Below are 27,708 nucleotides of genomic sequence, written 5' to 3' on the forward strand. Positions count from 1 at the left end.
CTGCGGTGGAGCGCAAATGTCAGTGGATCTGAATATGCATGCAAGCGCAAGGCTTTCTGCACGTGTTTACCAATTTCGCATATCAGTCTTCGCCAAGCTGGGCGTTCCGGTGAAGCAGAGGGAGTGTCCTTGGACATGCGCCTAGCGGAGTGACTATTGGCAGAAAGTCAATGTAACTTTATGCCTCCCCTCGTCTAACTTTCGGCGCAGGTTAGACCACTGGTCTAATGTGATTTTGGATTAATTTGATCAGGGCACAGGCAGGCAGATACTGAGCTCTGTGGACATATTTAAGTCGCCAGCGGTTATCACCGGCTCATTCTGTACAGTAGACCCGCTCACTTTGTCTGTTGCCACACTAGCCAGAGCAGTGACAATGCTCCACTCACGCACGGATCGCTGCAATTACGCCTCGTCCTCTTCCGCACAGAGACGTCTCCGTCAAAACTGTCAGGTACGCCACATTTAAAGGAAATGAGAGGAGCCACTTTGATCGGCGACGAATGAAGCTCCCACAGTGGTGCAGCCTGCCCACCAGGTCCGCCGGGCTGCCCTCATCTACGACATTACCAACACCGGACGGACTAACCTGCCTCTGGTATACAGTTGCACCACCCGGCGTGCAGGATTTACGGCGTTTATGAAAATGGCGCCCTAAATGTGTTCAGTAAGATGTTTTATTTTTTGGAAAGTACAATCAATCAAAAATCCCCAAAAGATGATAAACTTACCTGTCAAGCAAAAATGTTCCTAATTCAGTGTCGGTTCTGAATCCTCTCAGCTGCTTGTGGCCCATCTATTGGTCAAACATTACACATCTTGTTTTGTCTTTGGATCTCGCCAATTCCTTCTTTTGAAACTTTTGTTGCAAACTGGAGGTCAATATTCCCCCGTAGTTTCAGCAAAGCTCCACAAGCCCAACTGAATGCAGCATATTAGTGTGAGGCCACCAACCTATGCTAACACAGTCGTAAAGTAATTATTACAGTAACAATTTGTATGAAAAACATTTCCAGGCTGTAAATCTACCTAAGAGCATAATTGCATAAGTCATTTTTAACTTACCGTCACAGTGTCAATAAAATACCAATGTCTTTTTCTTCATTTCCTTTTGGCTTATACAGGAGTCGCCACAGCGCATCATCCTTTTTTCAACTAAGCCTGTCTTCTGCATCCTCGTCTCGAACACCAAAAGACTGCATGTCCTCCCTAACTACATCTACAGTATCATCCTTCTCTTAGAGGAAGCTCTAGTTCTCTTGCCTGGCAGTTCTCTCCTCATTGTCCTTCTACCAATATACTGTACTCGCTAGCTCTCCTATGGACTTGTCCCAACCATCAAGTCTAGTCTCTAACTTTGTCTCCAAAACATCTAACCTTGAATGTCCCTCTGACGAGCTCATTTCTAATCCTATCCAATCTGCTCACTCTTAAAGAGAACCTTTATTTTCATTTCTGCCTCATCAAGCTCTGCTTCTTGTTGTCTCTTCAGAGCCACTGGCTTTAAACTGCACATCATGGCTGGCGTTAACTTACTGTCTTGTAAGTTTTTCCCTTCAACGTAGCGGAGACTCCTCTATCACATAACATGTGATAGAGAAGTAACACTTTCCTCCACCACCTGCTTACCACACTCACTATTGCTCCGGGCAATTGACAAGTATTACTGTGCATGATTCCACCTTTCTAAAGGTACTTTCACCTTCTTCATGTTCGCAGGGCAGATAATCCATGAACATAAAGTTCCACGAGGATTCCATTCTCACCTCATCTGTCCGTCTATCCATCATGAAAATGCCAATGTGCTTGCCAAAACTTTATTTTTTGTCGCTCTAGATTCACACTCATCTAGGTCATGGTAATCCGTATATGTTGAATCAAGGCAACGGGACTCTTGCTTTTTGTTGAATTTGTTGTTTTTTTTTGTGTTTTCTGATAACATTTAAAAAAACGACTTACACAATTACGCTCAGAAGCACCGTAACAGGGAAGGAAAAACATGCAATTGCCTGTGGCCATAAGAACAAAAATTCCTTTTTAAACCTGTCACTAGACACTCCTCCGAGCTACTCTTGAACATGCCCACTCAAGAGCAGACAACAGCACAGTATTGCTGGTCATGTAAGCAGAGATAATCAAATGTTAAGCAAACCAGCCTGCAAAAGGCCAAAAAAAACAAAAAGTTTAGCATTTTTCCAAACAAGCTATGTAAATTGGGTAAATCTGTTACAGATTGATAATATAGACAATTGATGACAAATTAATAGTTAATGGAAACATTAAGGGTTACTATGAAGTGATTATTTCGTATTTTGTCATGTACTCGAGTAGTCGACAGCCCTCCGACGCACTAAAAAAAAAAAAATCTACGTTTTCTTTTTTATTTTACTACTAACATTTCATTTTGGGCGGCACGGTGGACGACTGGTTAGAGCGTCACCCTCACAGTTCTGAGGACCCGGGTTCAATCCCCGGCCCCACCTGTGTGGAGTTTGCATGTTCTCCCCGTGCCTGCGTGGGTTTTCTCCGGGCACTCCGGTTTCCTCCCACATCCCAAAAACATGCATTAATTGGAGACTTTAAATTGCCCGTAGGTGTGAATGTGAGTGCGGATGGTTGTTTGTTTGTGTGTGCCCTGCGATTGGCTGGCAACCAGTTCAGGGTGTAACCCGCCTCCTGCCCGATGACAGCTGGGATAGGCTCCAGCACGCTCGCGACCCTAGTGAGGAGAAGCGGCTCAGAAAATGGATGGATGGACATTGCATTTTATTCTCATTTATGAGGATGGACTTCTATCCTTAAACTGCATACTGTATGTTGCTACTGAGTGTATGGTAAAAACTCTGTACAGAATTTGAGACAACAAAATCAATCTTTGCTACATGGTTTGCATTCGTGATTTGCATTAGCACGCTAGCGATTACCATTTTAGGTAAAAAACAAAACAAAACAAAACAAAACAAAAAACACTACCATTCAGCTTACTCATACATCATGTTATATGTACATTACACATCTAATATTGTCCTTAAAAAAAATCACTTACAGATGCTCCTCTGTCGTTTTTGGCAAATTATATCAGTGGCCCAACACTGCCTCCCTATGCAATAAATGTCCGTTTGAAATATTGGTTCCAGCAGCGCAAACCTGGTTCAGTTTAAAAAAAAAAAAAACTGTTTTCTTTTTTTGGAGTCGTGGCGGAGCTTCGAGGCTGAAATTCTGCGTCAACCTATTTTTGAAGTTGACTTAGCCGAGTTATTGAATTTTTTTCCCTCCCTAGTCAGTACTATTGTAAACTGAGAACCCCTTGTATTTTTTATTAATAGTACTGTATTTCAGTACAGTATAATATTTCTTCTTTCAATTTATCTCAACTCCTTAAAAATTGTGATTGGCTTTACCTTTTTGTGTGGTGTCTTGAGTTTAGATTTTAGTTAATTGCTCTATGATAGGCTACGGCAAATGTGTGTGGTTGTTCATGTGTGCATTTATGGCTTCAGATTGTACAAGGGATCAGCATTATAAACACTTACTTGGACTATTGATAGAAAGTTTGATCTCATCAACAATAGAGCCCAGACAAACCATACCCGGGACATGATAAGGATCGGTGAGACAACAGCTGTCAAAATTATCTATTCAGAGTCAATGGGTGTGCAGTAAAGCAAATTCTGTGCCAATCAGTGCTGATAATTACTTATTATTGTGGTATGCTAACTAAACATGCTGTACTAAAAAGAAATGTATAAATGTGCTTCATTGAGGCAATGGTTGCACAAAGCAGGAATTTGGAAACTTTTCATGGGAATTCTATAGTCTGTCTATAAAGGAAACTTCGGGAAAAAAACATACCGCAATATAATCATGACTACTGACGTATAGCCGACTGTTTACATTTGATGCCATATTAAATTCATCAACCAATAAATCAAAATGTCAAAGAATATAATGTATTATATATTTTCGAATATTAATTTTTATGCATATTGCTGATAACAAAACAAGATGTCCATTTTTATGTTGGTGTAACTCCCAATTTGTAGAAATGATCAATTATCATGGATTCCCATGCAAAGTGTCCCAGTAGTCGGACTAGATGTCTCCACGTTTCCTTTGATAATCATCACAAAACTCTTAAGGGAAGTTTCTAAAAAAAAATCCACGGAACTTTCCAGCCTTCTGCAATCGTTGAGGTCCTACTAATCATGACTGGAGTGACGGTGAATGCAAACTGAACGTCTGAAGGTTTTTATCTTTGTTTTGTTTTCTTACTTGCTAGGGTACCTTCGTCTTCTCCTTGGTGAGGTACAAGCCTCTCAAATTCAACAAAACCTACGTCTACCCAACCTGGGCCTACGCTCTGGGCTGGTGCTTGGGACTGTTCTGTGTTCTGCTGGTGCCTCTCTGGATCCTCTTTAAAGTGACACAGATGAAAGGCACAGTACGGCAGGTATGCGTTTGGTAAAGTTGAGAGAGTAGGTGAAAAGGGGACTATTAGGTCTGTGGTCATTTTGATATCAGGGGGCTCATAAAAAGCTTATCAATAGCATTTGTGTTACTTTAAGCTTCATGAAAGACAATCGATCATCTTCAACGCTTCACAGATTGATTTCTCCTTTTCTACTACCTTTATATAAGATTCTGATGAAAGGGGACCTTTAAGGTTTCAAATTATAGTTATTACCTTGCATTCCTAAACAGAAAAAAATAGTTTTAGTGGATGAATATTATGCTTGAATCCTTTAAACTCAAATTTGGGTATGAAAAGGTGAAGTCAGTTTGAAAATTCTTCATTCCTGTTTGAAATAGTACGATTTTTGAGAGCTCATTGAAAATATAAGAGAAAGATCAGGTCTCTCAAACAAATAGGGACGGACTGCATAATGAATGTATGAAGCACTGTATCACCTGTTTGTTGTCATTGACCTCCACCTTATAATAACAGCCTAGGCCACAAAGTGTGTCTGCGACCTCACCTCACCTTTTTCTTCATGACACTGCTGATTGTCTCATGCGAATCTAACACGAAGACTCAGCATTGCGATGGATCCCAATGCAGTGAATAATTATTGTACATGCTGGACTCATAGCAGTTAATTACCTTAACCCAGTGTTTCCCAACCTTTAGTGAGTCAAGGCATATATTTTACATGAGAAACATGTCATGGCACACCACCAAACAACAATGTCACCAAAAGTATGTAATATACTGCATGGATGATGATCTCATCTCAATTTACTCACTGATTTACTTTGAAATGTGGGCCTGTTTAGTTGAACACAAAGTTATGATTCTGTTTTATGAACGTCAACAGGTGGATACACAGTTGAATTTAATTCAAATTTAATTGTTCATGCCTGTCACTAGACGTCGCTGGCATAGATAGATAAATATCCATCCATCCATCCATCTTCTTTACCGCTTATGCTCACGCCGGTCACGGACGTGCTGGAGCCTATCCCAGCTATCTTCAGGCGGGAGGCGGGGTACACCCTGAACCGGTCGCCAGCCAATCGCAGGGCACATAGAAACAAATTTAGCAATTTAGAGTCTTCAATCAACCTACCACGCATGTTTTTGGGATGTGGGAGGACACCGGAGTGCCCGGAGAAAACCCACCCAGGCACGGGGAGAACATGCAAACTCAACACAGGCAGGACCGGGATTTGAACCACAGTCCTCAGAACTGGGAGGCAGATGTGCTAACCAGTCGTCCACCGTGCCGGCGAGAGATAAACAAAGATATATTATTTGTAGTAAATAAATGTTTTTTTTTTGGACCAAATAAGTGGAATTGGATAATCTCTCGTGACATACTAGTTGGAAATCACTACGTTAACGAGCAGGCTTCCTTAGTCTTTACATACGACCAACTGTCTGCAAGCCTGCCTTTGCGAATGTTTGCGTAGGATGAGCAGCACGCAGTTGTTACCTTGGCAACATGCAGTCTGGCCAAAAATGACCCCACACTCCCCTGGTTTGGCACTACCATCACTGGTGACACAGGAATGATTAAAGCTCCACCAAGCCTTTTGTGGTCAAGCTTGACGACTAAACCAAAGAACCTGCACTGCTCTGGTCCCACAGCTGCACAGCGCCAGGAACAAAACAAAGCACCAAAACTCAAATGAGTTACTAAAAAAATAGCCGCCCCTAAATTCCACTGAGTATTTCAAGCTCATGCACTGGATTCTTTTAGACGTCCCTAACATGAACTAATGTTTAGCATCACACATATTTTGGGAGATGGAACGAGAATATGACTTCTGCTTAATGTCACCACTTGTAACACATAGCCTTAAAATCCCAGCCACCTCCGAGTGGTGTCTCCTCTCCACCCCAATTTAGCCTGCATTACCATCTTGTGTGAATTTAATAACCACGGGAGTGACAAAGCTGACAGTTTTGTTGCTGGATTCCAAAATGTGCTGCGCTGACAGGATTTTATGCAACATGGTAGTGGGGAAACCCAAATTTGCATGCAAATTCTACATGTAATTATTATTCTTAACATCGATCTGTCATCTGTTGTTGACCTCTTCTGTATCATGTCTGCATTTTTAATACAGTTTCAAATCTGAAAAGGGGAAGGCATAGAAGCTTGAGTATATCAAAGTTAAAGCGTTACCTCATGATTAATCACACAAAATATCACATTAATCATGTATTAACTCAGATTAATCAATCATTTTGACTGCTTATGCGAGTGCAAAAATAAGTGAGGAGACTCCGACTGGTGTACTCGGCGGCAAATTTTGCTTCAAAAGTCACCCCGATGGCACTTTTGAACTCTATTTTCATCAAAGCATAACAAGTTCAAAATACCATCTCAAAACAAAATGTGGTACTTTGTGTGATGTATTTGGCCCCTGTGATTAATCACGATTGATCAAAATTTAAAAGTGTGATTAATCTGATTTTCATACAAACCCCCATTCCAATGAAGTTGGGACGTTGTGTAAAATGTAAATAAAAACCGAATACAGTGATTGGCAAATCATTTTAAACCTATATTCAATTGAATACACTACAAAGACAAGACATTTAATGTTCAGACTGTTAGACTATATAGTTCTTTTGCAAATATTCACTCATTTTTAATTTGATGTTTGCAACATGTTTCAAAAATCCTAGGACAGGGTCATGCGTCCAGGATGCTGTGATAGACTGTGAGAAAACAGCAAGACTTGAAAAGAAAATGACCAACATTGTGTAAGCATAGCTTTCAAAAACCAAAGCCAGGCAGGCATACAGCTATTTGGCAAAATGCCTTGCAAAGGCACTGAAAGAGGCTTGGCGAACTTAAAAATGGGAAGTTGCAGGTGAGAGCCATTATGAATTTGTTGCCTACAGGCAAGCGGCTTGGACAAAACACTTCCACTGACAGTTTAAACTTGTCTGAAAATCCTTATCACTCATCATCATTTACTGTATTAGTCAGATTCTGCTATAGAGTTAAGTAAATCATTAAGGGGCATATTCTCCCGTGTGCCTGAGTTAGAAAAGGTGCGCTGCTGCGCTTTTCTCATGCCAGATTCACACACTGTGTGGAGCAACCCTCAAATGTGGGCATTCCCTGTCAGATCTCATCTTGCTGCATGCATTCTCTTGTGGACTTAAGCACTTTTCCTCTTACACTGGGGGGAAAAAAAAAAGAAAAACGTCCTTACTTTGATCATGTATATTGGTTGCACATGATTAAAATGCAGTAAACTGATGTAATTTTCTTATATAACATTCAAATAATATACGCCAGTTCACCGCATTTTAATTAAGTTTGAATTAAGCCTGGCGAAGGTGCGGGACACACCTGGCCCATAACGCTCACCTACGCTTCCTGACACTCACTAATTACACAACAGCTCGAACGTGTACCAAATTATGCCGGTAGTCAAACAACAGCATAATATGTTCCTGGCTTTTATAATACGTCGCCGTATGTTGTAAGCGACTTCCAGAAAGCTATCAAATAGAAAGACCGAACAAAAGATATTTTACTGCGCTGATCTATTATTAGGGTTCGCCGAACAGCAGCGCGACGTAAATTTGCGCATGTGTATGAAATTGGTTGTCAGAAACCACGGAACGATTCATAAAACAATTGTCGAGAAACCTAGCTTCTGTACAAAGGTAGGACCCAGGTTTTGCCGGATCCTTCTGCAATTACTGACAAATGGGACCCAAATACATGCACACTTGTATCCCCAGCTCTTGTCCAGCCTGCACCATCCAGAAAAACTTAATCTTTCATTGTAAAATATTTGCACATGCATAACAATAAATTCCGCATGAAGTAAAGTTAAATGCAACTTAAAGTTTTTTTTGTAAATATATTTTAAATTCCAAGTACAAACGTATTTACACTCCCATATTTCCAGCTGGAGTGTAGTGTTTTTTGCCCAATATGAAAAATATAAATACTAAACAGGAACAATATGATAACTAATCCTACGATTGACTGGCGAACATTTCAGGGCGCACCCCTCCTTCTCGCCCAGAGTCAGCTGACACACATTCTTCATAGCAACAACAAGCCTGTGAAATGTGACATGTCATGAAGAAAAGTAATTAAACAGCTCTGCTGATCCACGTTGCTGTGCCGTCTAAAACAGTTTAAATTGGATTTGAGTTGGAAATGTAAGAGGAAGAATTAATCAATGTTACATAGCATTGAGTTAGTCTGTAGTGACACTTTCCCACTCATTCTGTAAATGTAAAATGTATGCTTTGTAAATGTATAATGTATTTTTCAGGCTTAAAACATCAGGGTGTCGATGCAGTTTATATTTACAGTATCCAACTGAACGCCTGGAAATTTTATTCTATCCACCCGCTTTCTGATATATATTTAATCATTCCAGGAGCACCAGGGGATGCAGGGACAGCAGCGGTCGAGCTTCTCTTAGTTTTGATTTACACGCTGGCATGAGATAACTGATTCCTATCCAGTTTGTATCCAAAGTCGGAAGAGGCCTGATTTGTTTATCTTGACCCTACCTGCGCATCTTTCGGACTGTTTCTTGTCGACGTGTCTTCACAGAATCTCAAACAGCTTTGTCGCCCGGAAAACAAGCCCCACGACTCGGCAAAGCAACCTGAGCAGTACCCACTGAACCCCAGCAAAACTCTGGCTCCTGCTCCCAATGAGTACAAGGCAAGCGGTGGAGTTGAAATGGAGGTGCAAGTATGAGACCATGAACATTTTCAAAACGTTTTGGAAGCTGGGTGGTTTTAAGTTCTTGTGCCACTGGAGGAGACATCTCTCAACTTGTCTCCATTTATTACTTAGTGGTTATTGCATTTAAATAGATATGGTTAATTTAAATCATTTTCATTTGTCAGTATGCCAAGAAGCAGGCGGGAATATTTTCCTTCGCTAGTTGCGAGCACCGCGGTGCTGCTCTAAAGTTCTTATAAGAACCTATAAGAAAACTGTACCAAAATTAAAGCACTATGATTATGTTTTAACAGGAATATGTCCCGCAACATGTGTGCCTGTGTAAGCTCTTGTGGACCTGTGCAAACTCTAGTAGACTTGATTTGGCAGGAAAAACACTATATTTTGCCTTTTTTATTGCAGTTTAGGAAATAAAAAGAAAATATGGTGTCTCCTTCCATTTCACTTGACAATTAACAAAATTCCTGTGAGAACATGGTCAACTCCTCAATGACTGTTTTGTTTATCCAGTGCGTCATCACTTCCAATTTTCGCTGTGAGGGTGCAACAATTTGCACATTTTGCAGTGACCACATCAGCTGATTGGAATTTGAATCCCTTAATACACATGTTTTAAGGAGTAGTTGATGGACATGTTTTCATAAATGAATTCCGACTTTTGGTACCAAAAACGTTGGCGGCTTTGTTAAAACAAGATTTTAATGTAACTTGTTGTATAAGAATCACTCAAACGTACATCTTTTGATTATGGTCATAAATCCAACCTGTCAATTCTCCACATATCTGCCTTTTAAAAAATGTTTACTGACTAAAAAGTGTCAATTTCTCTTGCTACCCTCAGCAATACAACTCATCTAATGTTACTGAGTTTTTCTTAAAACATGCTTCTATTTTGTTATTTTAACATTTACATTGTCTTTTGTTTGTTTGTTTGTCCACTCTATGTAAATTATGGTTACGATCATTGTGTTAGAAACACGTTATATTCATACTCATATAAATATACATACATGTTATTATCATCTGTTTACACCTGCTGAGTTTAAGAGTACTAAAATCATTAAAATCGTGTTGTGCACACAATAAAACAAAAAAAAGTTGTGGAGTAAGAGGATTTGGACTGCTACGCTGCAGTTGAAACACTTACGCCAATCATTTGATATTTAGTCCATAAAAATGTCTTAAATGCTGAAAAATAAATACAGTTAATTGCAAGATTACAGAGTGGCTCCCAAAAACGTTGTTGAAATGTATTGCAAGAATAAAAATGTAACACAATGTGTGTATTTGGGAGGAAAAAAAAGTGTAAAACATCAAGTGTAAACATCAAATGAAAGTGTTCTTGTAATTATATACGTATATACTGTACACAGCCACACCTAGATTCTACTCCCAAATGTGATATTCGGCTTTTGAGTAAAATTTTAGGATGGACCGAAAAGCCACTATAACCTTCACAGGTGAACTTAATTTGACCGTCTCTACACTTGTGGCTGTGGCTGTTACGGCATTATAGAGTGTCATTAACAGGTTGCAGCAGAGATGCAGAGAGACTGGAAGAGTCACAGAAAGGCATAGAATGTGGACGACTGGACGTCCTCGGAAATGAAAATAGAACACCTGTTGTGAATTTTCCCATTCAGCTCTTTATTAGAGAACCACAAGTTGTGCAAAAAGTATTGAAACAAGTAACAGTTCGAATAGGGGAAATAAAGTTCACCTATAAAGGTGCATTTTAGATTTAACCTGAAACTTTACCCAAAAGCCAAACATCCCTAACTTTTTGTGAGTCGTGTATTTTATGTGTTGAAACTCATCTTTTTAAACGGATTGTTTAAACAGAACAACAACAGTAATGTAATACATAAGAACAAGTCTTAGGTATCTGCGCCATGTACAGTATTTCAGTTTTCCTAATCATGCTTCATGTTACTGCTCTAAGTTCCACTACTCTATTTGAAATGTGACTGCACTACAATGTACAAGTGGTAAGCAAGGACAAGTAGAGGGTGTTAAATCATCTAAATACGCAATATATGGAGGAAATATTTAACACATACTGTAGGGTTTTGTTCTTAGATTAAATTATAAATTATTTGTGTTGACGGTGAGCTTTTACATATTTTTACTACGTAACAAAGGTTGAACAAAATCTGCATTTGAATGTTGAACAAAATCTCTGATGTTGCACCGTCATCGTGGGTGATGAGACTCATCTCAGTGAGGAGCTATGGAAGTTATTTGTTTAACTGTTTCTTTGTTTTTTTTGTGTGTTATTTTGTGAAGTCATCACAGAAGTGTATGATGCTGATCAAGCGTGATGGTGACCATACATTGAACCAGAAATGGAACTTGTGGCATTGTAGAATACAGTGGAACCTCGATAAAACGGACCCCGATATAACGGATATTGGATAAAACCGACCGTCGGGACTGGACAATGTGTCCAAAAATAGACAGTCGCTTAGGCTGCCGTTGACAAAGTCTATTGGTTCCGAGTCACAGGTATACAACATGCTATTTTTGGTACAGTAACATTTTTCTTTTTTTTTTTTGTCAAGCAGTTTGCCTCTGGCAACTGATTTGGAACTAGGAAGCACACTAATTCCTAGCGGCGCATGTAAGCTACTCACCCATGATGAGTACTGGTGGGTGGAGTTTCCTCTGCATTTTTTTTTCCATATCCGTTAGCCGTTTTTACTTTCCTTTCAGTAACAAGGAACAAAGCAACAACAATGGCGACCGTGACAGAACAAATGGACCTAGATGACCAAATGATACATTTAATTATGATGCAAAATCGATCGAGAAGGCGGCGACGTAGATGGTATGTAGAACCAATGGGCACGCTGGTACGTCATCACAGCATGTGGCTGAAACGGACCAATCACGAAAGATGATCTCCGCGGCGTTCGACGTACAGCAACTATTTTCGACGGGTGCGCGGCAAGTTATGCAGAGGTGCTGCGCGGAGCAATTCGACGGTCGTGTGATGCAATGCGGACGTTGTTGGCAGTGCGACCGCGGGAGTATAAAGAGGCCTTTAGTCTGTTCTTTCGAGGTTCCACTGTGTACCTGTCTCTGTCATTGTTGCGCAATACAATACATGGCTGAAACATCAATAATATAAGAAAAACTAAAAATGCAGTCTTAATGTGAAGAGACTCACCTCCCAGCAATATTCATCACTGCATCATGCACTGCCTCATCAGAGTTAATGGTGAGTACACAATTTATTGCGTGTCAGTTTTTCTATACAGTGGTTAACCTCTTTTTACACTTGTATGACAGGTAGGAACATTCTTTTTTTAAAGTTCACTCGCCTTCAGCAAACTCACCTCATTTTATTAAACGCTATATATTTTTATATATAATAGATTTATTTTGTAACTTCTTTGTATACTTGTGTGATGGTTAAGAATGTTGAAAAGTTACTTAAAACATTGCCTGAGGCTTTACAGTTAATAAAGGTCTTATGTTGGCAACAGTTTGACCCTGGAGCATATTATTTTCTATGGGGAAAATTTCTAAATATAACCAAATAGAAGGTCAACCAGCATTCCAAAACAGAATATGTCTGACCTAATAGGTCTGGTATATATTTGTTTGTACGTATTCAGTAATTGTCAGACTCCCGTAATTAAATAAATATACAGTGGTGCCTTGAGATTTAAGTGACCCGACGAATATTTCGAGAGGTTGGCCATCGTTCGGCCGATTTCTTGCTTTGACATGCGAGTGCAAATTTGAGATACGAGCAGTGTAGGGTGGCAGTGAACTCAACTCACTTCACAACAAGCAGCAATTTGCTAGATAGTGAACAACTCTCCAAAAACGAGGCTTCAAGCTGTCTCAGTTGAAGTTTACTGTCAAACTAAACATAAAATACTGTAAATAGAATTATTGTACATGTTTTATATTTAAATTAACCACGTAATAAAGTCTGTTTAGCTAATGCTAACAAACAATGCAGAGTGCCATACATAGACTAATGAATAGCATCGGTGTAGCGTTATTATAACCCTTTAGGCCAGGGTGTCAAACAAATTTTTGTCACGGGCCACATTGTTGGTACAATTACCTCAGCGGGCCATTATGACTTTGTAACCATATAAAAGTTTCATCGCCTCATGAAAAATCAGTGGACCCCCACATACTCATGGTTTGGCACTGCAGAGTTACATACTCGCTGATTTTTGTTTTCAATTGTCTTAAAATTATTTTCAAATTCTTTAAAATGTTTTCATTTGTATTTTTTTCCAAAATGGGCATCAGTTATCCGTGAATTTTTGCTAGTCATGGTCTGGCCCGGTCCACACAACAAATTGATGTATAACTCCATTTGAAAACAGAAGTCAGGAATAATTGTTTGTTCAACTATTGATGAAGTTACTGTAAAACAATGGGTTTGGTAACAAAAAATACTTGGAATATACCTGTAATATCTCAATGTTGTTATTCTATCCAACAATTTGAAATGTTGGTACAGATTTTAGCACGAATCATAGAATTTGATTCAAATCATTTGGTTTCGCGGGCCACATAAAATGGTGTGGCGGGCCAGATGTGGCACCCGGGCCTTGAGTTTGACACTATGTTTTTCACAAGAGAAATAAGAAAGTGGCCTGATGTCGCGATGCTTTTTAAGCCGTTGGGAGTCTTATCCACTAGGCTACAAGTTGCCATACTTTTACCAGCACAAAATCTGCATTAGTACATCTGAACAGGTGCCCTGGTGGCACTGGCATTTTTTTTGTATGCGCAATACGTGGGGCTGCAAAGCATTTCCGCCCCCGCCCCCCTCAAAAAAATAAATAAAAATGCAACAAGAAATAGTTTTCTATTGGCATCATGACATGTAAATCATTGGGGTTTCTATGGGGAATTTGCACCCCTTTTGCACACATGATAAGGGGGCTTCAAGGACTTTGATAATAACATTCAAATGTGAGGTTTCGCCGTAACTGTGTACCGCATATCTCGGTTGAGGGGTGTAGCACCATAAATCCAGTATAGTACAGGCTGGTGCAAATTCATCAAGCAGAAGAAAAACGTTCACAAACTGGTTTTGACTCCAGATAATTATTTTTCCTCTGGTTAATGACTTTCAAGTGGACACTTAAGTGTGGTGTCTACGTATCATTGTGTAATGGTTGAGAAAAAAGTTGTTTTGTCCCAACTTTTCAGGCGGACTGCACCCTTGATGGTCCCCAAGCACACACAGAGACAGTCAACCATTCACGTTTACATTCACACCATCGCTCGTGGGAACTGAGCCCACACTGCTCGTGTCCTCGCTTCAAACATTTATCGTTATTCTCACGACATTTGTGTCTACACCTTTAATTAATCTGCTGATTCCGTGAGACTGTCGTGTATTAATTTCAGTTGAAAACAACCCAATTCGTGACCTTCCCAGGATCCTGTTGACATGGGTGTACTATATTATACCACCAGATTAATTAGTGCCACCCCACAAGGGCACCAGTTCAGATCTACTAATTCAGATTTTGCGCTGGTCAAAGTGTGGTAACTTGTAGCCTAGCGGACAAGATGCCCAACGGTGCACGGGCAACGTGTATTCAAAATAAAATCAAGGACACACAATCAACACATCACAATGTACAGTTAAGACATTTATGAGACACATATGTGCTTTTTTTAATACAGGTACATCTCAATAAATTAGTGTCAGAAGCTTAATTTAGTTAGTTCAATCTTTTCAAATTAAATAAATCTTATACGATGCGCCTTGACCGAAATGTTTCATATTTCATATCCATATTGAGTTCCATATGATTCCAAGACTGCGTTGCAAATGGCTTTATACTGTGAAACCCTTTACAATGACATTTCCAGTAGTAGCTTGTCAATGACAGCGGACCCCCACAAACCCGGGATTGAATCCGTGGATTTCTTTTCGATTTCTTTTCCCCAATTTTATTCATTTTTTCCGTTAGAACCAAAAAGGCTTGGTAGTTTATCCCCACTTATTCAAGAATTTTTGGGGTTAAAAAAAAGAAAAGCCTCCCCTAAAATAGGCCTAACGACACCACTGCCTGTATATACTGTATGTTTAACTTAAGGCCTTGTCCAAAAAACAAATTGAAGTCCTAGCTTTCACGTTGAATGAAATGAGGTGTCTGGCAAATTAATACAGCTTAACTGCTCCCATCCAGCATCCCGCTGGACGAGAGCTGCGATTGTGTCTGTTATTATTCTCCTTGAGAAGTATTCCAATTTCCATACATCACCCACTTCCACTGCAAGGCACTTGCTTTATATAATTTGTGACAGAGTCCTTCGAATCAAGCTCCACCGCTTTCTCCCAAGTTGACACAAGTGCTGAGATTTCTCCCCCCAAAAAATGATCGACAGTTATTTAAGCTGCCATTTATCAAACCGTAGCATTGGCTTGTGTAATACTAGTATTATATGTGCTGCCGTAAAACCATCTGAAATAAATACTATTAAAATAACCACAAAAGCTATACAGCATTTTTGAAATATTTATGTTTTTTAAATGTATTTAACCTGATGGTCTGTCATCATCGGTAGCTGTTGTAAGAGAGGCGAGACCTTGCCGAGATAGCGGCATGAAAAGTCAGACAATAAAAACATTAAAGGAACGTAAAAACATGACAAACAAGGTTAAATGAAATAACATGACTGCACGACACATGAGGCAATCAGTTAAAAATGAGCTGATAAGACTTTTTAGTTTTTAGAGCATTAAAAAGCCTTTTTTCCTTGCTCAGTCCTTAAATTAATTGACAGTTTTTTCAAAAAACGACGTACATTTTTTCCCCTTGCAATCATAGTTCCTTATAATTAGTTAAACAGAAAACCGTTTTATTTCCTTCGTTGTGATTGACTTAAACCTTGACACACACATGCTCGTCTTGCATTTTCCAGTATTGTATGTCCTGATGTATTTATATGACCCACCTAGAGGTCCCCCTTGTGGACAAACTGTGTGCGTCTGTTACATAGCTGTGTTATGAGACAATTCCCTATCCAGTCCAGTTTCGAACCAAGAGTCAATTGCATCTCTCCACCAGCACTGAGCAAGCAGCATGGCAGACTCGCTTGGAAGAATATGCTACGTCGCTGCAAAGACGTCCCCACAAAGACTCAGGGAGCGTGGCAAGTGGGCCAGCAAAAGAGAGTTCATCCTGTCAGTGGCTGGTGCAATTATTGGACTTGGGAATGTTTGGAGGTTTCCATACTTATGCTACAAAAACGGCGGTGGTAAGTTTTACTGAGTGAGTGTGTGTGTGTTTTAATCCGGGAAAGTGTATGACACCTAAATATAACCTAATGAAAGTGTCTGTACAGCCTTTTTGATTTTTGATTTTTTTGCACAGCATGTACTCATTGTTAAACTTATCATTTGTTTTGACTTCACTTTATTTTATTTACTTGTGGTGTTCTCAATGGGGAAAGTATATCACGCTCACAATTAAATTCGCTGTCAGCTGAACTTTGTGTGAGTAAAAACGAACTCCAGCCTCTGCCAAGTCCCTGGACACTATCGCCTGCAATACTAATCTTCCCTGTGTCCCCTGTGCTTCACATTTGATGCAAATGGCTTTGACAGTTTGTAAAAGGCTGAGAAAATAACGTGCTGCACTTGTCAAAGTCACATTCTTGGCTGAACACCGCCTCGTACAAAAGACTTTAATTTGGTATCCTGTAAAACGTGAGAAGTGTGTTGTGTTTTCATGCACACAAACCCGTTCTCATCAAACGGAAACCCACTTTTTTAACTTTTTTTTTAATCAGTCACATCATGCTGTGACTGGATAGATCCCAAACATATGTGACACCCCCTGTTCTTTATGTTAAAACAGCCACTTCCAAGTAAATATTGACGCATAAATGGACAACCGTGCGTCTATAAGCAAATTGTTATTTACCAAGGAAGCAAAGAAAAAGAGGTTAAATAGTAAAGTGGTTTGTATATCATCCAGGGGCATAGTGGAGGGGGAAGGACTCGGAAAGAGTCCCCCCCCCACACTTTTATGGGGTGCTGTATGTAAAGCCGAAACGCTGAAAATGACAGCTTCAAACAATGCTTAAGAAGCTGGTGTGAATATTTGAGTCACTTTTTTTTTTTTTTTGCAGATTTACAACAATAGTCAACTTAAATAGTTCAATCCAAATGTTAAAATATAAATATTAAATATACTGTGTATATAATTGTTAAATATATGTCTAAATATAAATGTCAAATCTAAATGCTAAATCCATCCATCCATCCATCCATTTTGTTTTATCTTATGCGGGGTCGGGTCGTGGGTGCGTAATTTTAAGCAGGCAATCCAAGACTTCCGTCTGCCTAGCCACTTGGTCAACCTCTTCCAGGGGGATCCCAAGGCTTTCTGAGCCCAACCCAGAGACAGTCTCTCCAGCATTTCCTGGGTCATCCTTGGTGCCTTCTCACAGTTGGACCAGCCCGGAACACCTCAGGGAGGAATGCAGGGGACATCCTAACTAGATGCCCAGCCACCTCATCTGGCTCCTCTCGATGTGGGGGCGCAGTGGCTCGCGCTTGTCACCCGTAGCTCTAAGGGAGAGCCCGGACACTCTGCGGAGGAAACTCATTTCGGCCCCTTGTACAATCTTGAACCTTCGGTCACGAACCACAGCTCGTGAGCATAGATGAGGGTATAGGAACGTAGATCGACCAGTAAATTGAGAGCTTCACCTTTTGGCTCAGCTCCTTCTTTACCACGACAGACTGACAGAGGTCTGCCTTTTGATCTCCCGCTCCATTCTTCCTTCACTCGTGAACAAGACCCCGAGATACTTGAACTCCTCCACTTGGGGCAGAAGCTCTTCGTCGAACAAAAAGAGTGCACTCCACCCTTTTCCCACAGAGGTCGGATTCAGAGGTGCAAATTTTTCATCCCAACCACTTCTAACTCGGCTGCGAACCGCTCAAGTGATAATTGAAGATCGCGTCTTGATGAAGCCTTCAGAACCACATCATCTGCAAAAAGCAGGGATGTAATACTGAGGTCACCAAACCAGATACCTTCAACGTCACGGCTGCACCTAGAAATTCTGTCCATGAAGATAATGAACAGAATCTGTGACAAAGGGCAACCTTGGCATAGTCCAACCCTTATTGGAAACAAATTCAACTTATTGCCACAGTGCGTACCAAACTCCTGTTGTACAGGGACCGAACGGTTGAGGTGGACGTGAGAGGTGGATGATGTGGGTGGGGAGAGGGAAGTATGGGCTTCACTACTAAGTTACTGCATCCACGACCTGAGTGTGGAAAAGTGCTTAACACGTCCGCCTCAGCAAGACCAGACCAGGAACACGCTGGAGGAAATACGTCACACAGCAGGCCTGCGAATGCCTCAGATTCCCCCCGGTGAAGCTGGAGGAATTGGCTGAAGACTAGGGAGTCTGAGCTTCTGTAGTTCTCTTCCATACTGTTGCTCCGAAACGCTAAACCTGATAAAAGGAATAAAACGGATTGCTGGTTGGTAGTGTACCAGCACAGGGGATAAAAGAAGCTGTGGCTGTGCTATGGAAGTTCAATTTGGAAATTGTTCAGCCGTGTATGCACAAGCACCACTGGTTTGGAGTTCATATCAAAGCAGACAGGCCATCCTGCAATAACAAAAAAACAGAGCACGCAAAAAGGAGGTGAAGACTGAAAACGCTGAGCTCACTGTTACCCACTGAGGTTGTGCAATTCCGAAGTTGGCCCAAATTTGAGTGAAAAGTCACACAAGATGTTAAACTCAATGCGTCAGGCGAGACATCAGCATTCCTCATGAGAAAAGCATGTATCAAAAGTAAATGAGGAATAAAATGACAGTCCTGGGATTCTGACTCTAAAGCAGAAATTTTGTCATAATTTTTTAAATCGGACTATTTCTACCATAAAATACGTACGTCCCCTTTCTCTGCTTGCTGATCCCTTATACCTTTGCTTGCAGGAGCATTCTTCATTCCTTATGTTCTGTTCCTTGGGACCTGTGGTATCCCTCTATTTGTTCTGGAGACAGCTTTGGGCCAGTACACCAGTCAAGGGGGAATCATGTGCTGGAGGAAGATCTGCCCCTTGTTTGAAGGTAAAGAACTTTTTCCTCTCCATCAGAAGAAAATATGAAATAAATAGATTTAACATCAGTTGTTATTCTCAGGCATTGGATACGCCAGTCAGCTCATCCTTTTCTATGGATGCATCAGCTACATGGTCATTTTAGCCTGGGCATTTCTCTACCTGTTCTCTTCTTTCTCCAGAGAGATGCCATGGGCAACATGTAATAACACATGGAACACAGGTACTGAAATTGCATACCAATGGGTAAATCAAATGTCTGTATTGTTTTACTGTGTTGTAGTGCTGACAAAAATGTAATGTCCGTGTTTTAACAAATTTTGTAAATATTTCAGACTCTTGCGTGGTATTGAGCAACTATACTGCCAATTGGACTTCCCATATGAACATGTCATCGTCTGTTGTAGAGTTTTGGCGGTAGGTTTTTCGACATTTTTAGTATTCTTTGGCCTACAATACCTTTTAAAAGTAATATAAGACTGCAAGGCAGCTAGACTTGCAAGAGTAGCATCATGGCATCCTGGATCCTTCATGGAAATCCATATTGCCAGGCTTCAAACTGCTATTATAGTCGCTGATCAAAAAATTACTGGACCAATCAGCAAGATTCAAAGAGACAAATGGTGAGCTGCAAACATGTTGTGAATGTGTCAGCAGCATAAATGTCATTCTCATAAAGATTAGCATGGCTACCCATCATAGCATCAGTTTTATCAGAATATCGTTCCCAATGAAAAATTACACCTCCTAATTATTTTATTCCTACCTACGATTCCATTGATGCTTACAGACGACGCGTGCTAAACATATCCCCTGGCATTGAGGTCTTGGGAAACATCCAGTGGGAGCTCTCTTTATGCCTTCTTCTTGCTTGGGTCATCTGCTACTTTTGTGTCTGGAAGGGCGTGCGATCGACTGGGAAGGTAAGAAAGACGGAACACTACTAATATTGAAGATGGATATTCAGTCCCTGGTGTTTTTACAGCGCAGCCTATATAGTTGAACACAATCACCTCGTGAGATGGTTGACTTCCAAATAGTTCCAAATTTAAAACCAATTTTCCCCAATGGGACATATATAATGCAAAGTGAATGAATGTGTTCCAGGTTCAAACTGTTGTACAACCCCAATTCCAATGAAGTTCAGACGTTGTGTTCAACATAAATAAAAAGAGAATACAATGATTTGCAAATCATGTTGAACCTATATTTAATTGAATACACTACAAAGACAAGATATTTCATGATCAAACTGATAAACTTGTTTTTAGAAAATAATCATTAACTTAGAATTTTATGGCTGCAACACGTTCATAAAAAGGTGGGATCTTGTCTTTGTGGTGTATTCAATTAAATATAGGTTGAACAAGATTTGCAAATCACTGTATTCTGTTTTTATTTATGTTTAACACGTCCCAACTTCATTGGAATTGGGGTTGTAAATTTAGTTGTAGATGCTGATGTGTTTGACCTTATCCTTTCTCTTTGGGCCAGCCTGCAGTAAGCTGTGTACATCCACAAGTCAACGACTGGCTTTGGGTCGACGTTCACTGTTATGATATTTGTCAACTGCGTGTGCTTTGGTGAAAAAAAAAAAAAGTTTGGTAACTTGATCATATGAAATGAGTACGGCCAAGGATAAGGGGAACGCTGGTCCACATTTAGAAATCTTCGACATCATCCCCTGCTGCTTAACAGGACAACTTCGCTCGGGGCCCCCGTTTGTGGACTCCCACATACCCAACTCTCCAATTGCTTTGACACAAAATGAAATGTGTAGCTGTCTATTAGCCAATTATTAGATGCAAAATGCAATTACTTTTCCTTAGATCTGGTGAACATGATGTACAATATGTGTAAAACTGGGTATAATGACTTTGATGTACAAGTTGTTCACATGATTCTCATTCAAGCAATGAGATGTCATGGGCAGGGGTTAGTCCCTGCATGATGTCTTTTACCCATCTGTCTTTTATTATTGTGCTTTTGAAAATAATAACGTGCAGTGGCTTCATTTTTCAAACACAGCATCCTAAAGGAGCCACAAGCTTTCCAGAGCTGAAAAGGACATATTCTGTATGCTTTTGGCAGACTGGCTTTTTTTCTTTGCTTCCTTTTTGGATGTGGAAAAAAGACCCTGTAAGAGTCTATGGAGCATGAGTATAAAAAGATACTACTGGCCAAAGACTGTTTCACAGTATGTAGTGTGTGATAGAGGCACTTCATCATCCAGAATATCAACTGTTCAGTGATAGAAGGTGTATGTATCTTATTTATGGATAAACCTTTTTGTAATCACCTTGTGATTTGGGGATTCCTTAATCTTTATATAAGCTGTTTTGTGGGGACAGAGTTGAGCTCCGTGAGGTGTTTAGCTCACACGTAACTTGAATTGTGGTTCAGAACTAAATGAGCTCGACTGTATCTACTAATTGGCAAAGCTTCACCTCCAGATAGCTACATTTTGTGTGCCAGAGGGATTGTCCGATAGACTCTGCTTTAGATAAAGTATCTGTGTGCTTTGAGGACAGTTTGTTCGTCCTGATGCTTGTCAAAACAGGAACGGCAGACACTGGAACTGCTCATTCACTGTCTGGGCTGAGCTATATCAACATCAGCGGGTACATAGACAGTAAACACAGGCAGACGTGATCAGAAAACAGGCTCCTCATCACCCTGCTAGTCCTTGATACTGTATGTGCAGTAGTAATGCACCTTGTAAAATAACTTTAACGGGATAGCCGTAGAAAACCAAGTGCCAACTTACACCAAATGTTTTTGTATACATATATATGCACTTTATTCATCTATTTAGGCTACCTACTTCACAGCGACCTTCCCCTTCATCATGTTAGTGGTGTTGTTTGTCAGAGGAATGAGCCTTCCTGGTGCCCTGCATGGCATCAAGTACTACCTGTACCCCAATCCTGCACGGCTTGCTGATCCGCAGGTATTAAGTATGTTTGTTTACACTCACACAAATGCACACATTCAAACACTGCTTTACATGTGGTAGGTGTGGATGGATGCTGGAACCCAAATATTCTATTCCTATGCCATATGCTTGGGATGTCTGACCACTCTTGGGAGCTACAACAAGTACAACAACAATTGCTACAGGTAAGGATTTCACATTTTACATGACAACGTTTGACGATTTGAAGCCCAAAATCTTATACTACTACTATTAATAATAATACTAATCATAATAATAATGACTTAAGAGTTCTATAGCACCTTTCATGGAAGCTAAAGCCACTTTCACACAAGTGGGACAGAAAAAAACACACAAAACAAAGGACAATAAACATCAAAATCTGTGTGAAATAGGTGAGTTTTGAGTTTTTGTGTGGAAATGTCCAGCAATGGCAGGTTTCAGATTTTAGAGGGAGTTCCAAAGGGTGGGGGCTGCCACGCTGAAGGTTCTGGCCCCAAAGGTTCACAGGTGGGTGCGGGGGATGGAGAGGAGACCAGAGTTGTAAGGCCTTAGGTCCTGGGATTGGGTGTATGGGTGGAGGAGGCCAAACATGGCTGCACCTCTTCTTTCTCATTAACTCGCTGCTAATATAGCTTCAGTCATGCTTGAAAGTAAAAGAAAGTAGTTGAAAGAGTAAAAGAAAGTAGTTGAAAAAAGTAGTTGAAAGAGTTGTCTGGTTTTGCGATGAAATGTCATCAAACACCACTTTGAAAGACTTTTTCAATGAAAGTTTGATTTCTTTTTCCAAAATTAACCTCTTAATTGATTCATTGATATTAACTTAGAATACCCAAAATCAAAACTATTAGCTTTAACCTGGAACCAGAAATAAAAACACACATTTTCTTGAATTCCCCCAAAAAAGGAGACGTCTGGAGAAGTTTGAACTTCTCATTTGTTTCCTTATTCAAAGGTTACATACCTGTTTAGTTATAATAGTATCATTTATCATACCAGTAGTGATCATTTTCAATACTGTCAGACATGTTTTGTCCCTCAGTTTAACTTTTACAGCATGAAAATTCAAAAGTGGAACCCCGGACAATTACTCCAGCATTATAATTGAGAAAATATATTTTTTCAAATGTTGTGTTTCCCTAATATGGTTCGCTGTCCATCAAATATCTACACAATGATTTTTTTTTTCTGATTTCCAGAGACTCCTTCTTTCTTTGCTTGCTGAACAGTGGGACCAGCTTCATTAGTGGCTTTGCCATTTTTTCTGTTCTGGGATACATGTCCCAAAAACAGGGTGCGGACATAGCCGTGGTAGCTGAGTCAGGTCTGACCTCACCAGTCATGCATGACAATTAAAAGCGTGGCCTCTGTTTGAACCTCTTTACTCGGTTGACTCTGCAGGTCCAGGTCTTGTCTTCATCGTGTACCCGCAAGCAGTAAGCCTCCTGCCATGGCCTCAAGTGTGGTCTGTGTGTTTCTTCACCATGATTATCTTGTTGGGAATCGACGGTCAGGTCAGTTGATCCTTCTGTGACATCCCTACAACTGCAGTATGTTCAGACACGACCCTTTTCAAGTTGGCTCACCGCTTCTCCTTTTATCATGCCTCAGTTTGCGGGACTTGAAAGCATCATGACCTCTATAACGGATATCTACCCTTCCCAGATCCAAAAAGGATACCGCAGAGAGCTGATTTTATTGATACTCTGTGTTTTCTGCTGTCTCTGTGGCCACTTGTTGGTCTCACAGGTAAGAAGTCAGTTTACCATGTAAGTACACACATTTATTGAAGATGTAAGCTTTCTTTCCGTCAATGATTTTTACTCATTAGTCAAAATAAATAATGCATGGTGTAATGGTAAACGCACCTCACTTTGGCACAGCCAGCATGGGTTCAGCTCACACTCAGTGACGGTGTGAATGTGAGTGTGAATGGTTGCCTGTCTCGACATATGCCCACTAATTGACTGGCAACCAGTGCAGGTTGTAGTCCACCTTTTACTGCGGGCCACATTGTAGTTACAGTTTCTCTCAGAAGGCCATTATGACTATGAAACCATAGACTGTAAATATACTTTTGCAGGCCACATAAAATGACGTGGTGGGCCGGATTTGGCCTGCGGGCCTTGAGATTGACTCTATAATATCGTACTTTTATCAAACATACAGTAATGACATAATTAAATAGAATGTAAATACTCAAACAGTTTTTGACACACTTTTTGCTTCATTTCAAGGGACATTGTGCTGCTCCTTCTGGTGTGTGCAATTTGACCACTTGTGGGCAATATAATACTGAACAATTTCAAAACTGACTCAGTAAGGTGCAGTAATAGTAATTTTTCGCAAAGCATAAAGAATAAATGCCTGTGGGTATTATTATATGTGTTGCTCCACTGTTTTTGTTCAAATATTCATTGCTTAATGGGTTACAAAAGAGTTACTGATGCTATTTGTTAGCCCATCTATGGCATTTTGCCATATTAGTATTAGGTTAAACAGACAGTTGTTAGGCAAAGATATGTGGTTGTTTTAAATACATAAGCTGTAATTCTCTTAGTTGAATGTTTAGTTTGACAGTAAACTTCAACTGGGAGTGGTAATAAAAAGCTAGAAGCCTTTTTTTTTTTTTTTAAGATTTGCTCACTATCTACCAAACTGCTGCTTCTTAAGTGAGTTGACTTCACTGCCACTATATAGCACATATCTCAAATATTGCCTCACAAGTCAAAGTAAAAAAAATTGTCCAAAGCACAGCTCGTATCTCGAAAATCCGTAGGTCGGGTCACTTGTATCTCAAGGCACCGCTGTATGCCAAAATCCCCTGCAATATGTTCCTGTTGGTGTTCACTTTTGTTTTAAGTACTGCCGAGAGTGTGCCACCTAATTCACGGCCCTTGTGTACGTGAGTCCTGCAACTTTGTTGAGTTTGTATGTGCCCCGAGTATCAACATCAACACACGTTTGTCCCACCAGAATGAGGTCAGTGCATCAGGGCAGCTCCTGGTTTAGGACTGGGATGCCATCCCCAGCAAAATGTGACGAGGCTGGCACTAGAGTGAATACCCACATGATGATTTTTGGCACATTTTGGGGGGCTCTATCCGACACGTTTAGCAGTGTTGGTCATTCCACAAATGCAAATCCTAACACATTGTCCCTTGTTTTAAAGTGGCTTTCCAGTGATATACAGTACTGTTTAATACAACACCACTTAGTACTACTAAAGGGGAGAAAAAAAATGACTGAAGTAATGTTTCCAAACTGTTTTAAGGGGTTCATAACAAACTGTTTCTTGTTATTGTAGGCCGGCTCATACATTCTGCAGATTTTTGATCACTATGTCTGCAGTGGTCCCACTCTTCTTTTGATGGCAGTCTTCCAGTCAGTGGCTATCGGATGGATTTATGGTTAGAAACTGTGAAAGCTAACGCTTCTTTTTATTGCACGCTTTGTTCAATTTATACATTCGCAGTTTCATGTGTTGTACAAATGTAGTTATCATTTTGGAAAGGTAGTAGTCAGTTAGATATATAGAATTAGCCCGGGAATAAGCTACATCTCACGGGCATGGACATCAAAAGGTAAATTGTTGCGTAAGAAAGTATCAATATTGAACATTTGACTACATTTACTTGATCAAAGATTGGGAAAATTAATTCTAACTAATCAATTAGATGGGAGAAAGTCATAACCTGGAATGGAAACATCAAATACTATATAACGAATAGCCAAGCTGACATCATGTTGTGAATGTCTAGGTAGATGAGGCTAGTTGCTGGTTGCAGTCCAGTTGTGCACTCAATTGCTTCAAAACATGATTAATCAATAATAAACCCCACACAATTTGACAGAATTCTGAAGCCTCAATAATTATGCTATTATAAATTTGATTATACGATGTCTAGGCTACATCATCATTTCAGTTCTCTGATTTAAATACAGATGATTAATATGCTGTCTGACAAAAATAACCAAAGGCTCCATTGCACTATGTCACCTTTGTACAGCTATATTAAAATAGAGAGCACCCATTCAGTCACATAGTATACGCTATGATATCGTATGAGCTGGAGGCAGCACATTCAAAGTGTTTGTGTGTTTTTAGGTGCTGACCGCTTCAGTGACAACATTGAGGATATGATAGGATACAAACCTCTGTCGCTGCTCAAGTACTGCTGGCTCTATGTCACGCCTGTTATATGCAGTGTAAGTGCGGCAAAGCATACAACAAACACGTATGTGTTGATCCCAGCACATTTCACGTGCCCTTTTGTTTCCTTTTAAAGGGAACACTTGTGTTCTTGTTGCTGAAATACACACCACTCAAGTTCAACAACATCTATGTGTATCCTTGGTGGGCCTATTGGATTGGCTGGTTCCTGGCTTCGTCATCGCTCTGTCTGATTCCCGTTGGCATGATCTGCAAATTAGCCAAAGGAAAGGGGACTCTCTGGCAGGTCCGTGCTTCAGAGAGCCGCTACCGCCTAACATTGTTGGTCCTTAACAAAATATCACGTCCTGTGTGCCCCTAGCGTGTCAAGACGAGCACCCAATGTGCAGACGACCTCCCAATGATGGCGAAGGAAATGGCGACTCTTCGCATTGCACTGCATGTTCACGATGATGGCAAAAACAGTAATATTCGATAAAATAGCATTCGTTGAATGTCATTCTCATTACATATATACTGTATATACAGTATATATACTAGATCAGGCTATTTACTAAAATTATGTTACCTATTAGTATCTATTCTATGCAGTATGTGGGTATACAGAAGACCCACAAGTTAGAATTTTAAACAAATCAGTCTATAGAAAGTCTTCCTATTAAGCTACAGTACAGTGAACCCCTGCCTATTCACGGTTTGTCATTTTCAGATTTTTTTCTGGTGAACCTTTCCTCCTTTAGTTGCTAAAAATGTTTTTTTTTTTTTGCTCATGCCAAAGCCATGTCTAATATAAAACATTATCTTGGCACCATTTTCTGGCTTCTTGGTCCAACAAACTATGTTGAAGATAGAGGAGGAGCTTCATTTATTCATGGCATAGTCATGTATAATGGGGGGAAAAAAGGTGCTTTGCTGTCATCTATAGGCTATTACAAACCTTTTTGTGTTTGGACGTCAATTTTTGCTATTCGCTGCGGGGCTCAGTCATCTCCCATGAATAGCGGGTGTTCACTGTAATATGTAATTATGGCCTAGTGGGCCCTTCTAATTTGAAAGCCACAGAGGTCATACAAGTTGGAAAGGGACCAAACATTTTGGGAAAAATAGGCTTCTGAAGTCGCCCAAAAAATTTGTTTTAAAGTTGAACCACCGACACACATATAGCGCAAGAATTCAATGTAACTCACAAGACCTCAGTTCAGACAAAACCAAAGTATTAACTGTGTTATATTAGTGCTTAACTTCTTTTTCTAATTTTGTGACAGTTAATGTTAATGCTTACTAGTTACATTTCTTCCCCCACGACTGTATGACAAGTCAGCACACTAGTAGA

General features: G+C 40.2%; 2 protein-coding genes across 6 annotated transcripts in view; both read left to right on the top strand.

Annotated features, from left to right (window-relative positions):
* LOC133408259 (sodium- and chloride-dependent GABA transporter 2-like) overlaps positions 1 to 11,276 on the top strand; it is a 35,637-nt gene extending 24,361 nt beyond the window's left edge. For 2 of the 3 annotated variants that reach the window (XM_061686884.1, XM_061686885.1), the window contains 2 exons: positions 4,280 to 4,450; positions 9,042 to 11,276. In XM_061686884.1, the coding sequence (XP_061542868.1) occupies positions 4,280 to 4,450; positions 9,042 to 9,191 (321 nt within the window). In that variant the 3' untranslated portion in view covers positions 9,192 to 11,276. Of the gene's footprint in view, positions 1 to 4,279; positions 4,451 to 9,041 lie in introns of those variants that run through there. The other variant, XR_009769275.1, reaches the window with a different exon arrangement.
* A 4,833-nt stretch (positions 11,277 to 16,109) lies between these two features.
* LOC133408436 (sodium- and chloride-dependent GABA transporter 2-like) lies at positions 16,110 to 27,165 on the top strand. Of its 3 annotated transcripts, none has more exons than XM_061687376.1 (14): positions 16,110 to 16,430; positions 19,142 to 19,276; positions 19,349 to 19,489; positions 19,602 to 19,683; positions 20,057 to 20,189; positions 22,082 to 22,216; positions 22,283 to 22,386; positions 23,401 to 23,525; positions 23,603 to 23,715; positions 23,813 to 23,950; positions 25,509 to 25,611; positions 26,310 to 26,410; positions 26,491 to 26,661; positions 26,737 to 27,165. In XM_061687376.1, exons 1-14 carry the CDS (start codon positions 16,256 to 16,258, stop codon positions 26,851 to 26,853), a joined length of 1,773 nt encoding a protein of 590 aa, XP_061543360.1. In that variant the 5' UTR covers positions 16,110 to 16,255; the 3' UTR covers positions 26,854 to 27,165. The 3 variants fall into 3 exon arrangements, with proteins under 3 accessions (XP_061543360.1, XP_061543361.1, XP_061543363.1); XM_061687377.1 differs by having other exon boundaries at positions 26,533 to 26,661; XM_061687379.1 differs by lacking the exon at positions 16,110 to 16,430 and having other exon boundaries at positions 19,210 to 19,276; positions 19,449 to 19,489.
* Positions 27,166 to 27,708: the final 543 nt, after the last annotated feature.

Source organism: Phycodurus eques, chromosome 10, assembly GCF_024500275.1.
Source record: "Phycodurus eques isolate BA_2022a chromosome 10, UOR_Pequ_1.1, whole genome shotgun sequence".
In the NCBI taxonomy this organism is placed as follows: domain Eukaryota; kingdom Metazoa; phylum Chordata; class Actinopteri; order Syngnathiformes; family Syngnathidae; genus Phycodurus; species Phycodurus eques.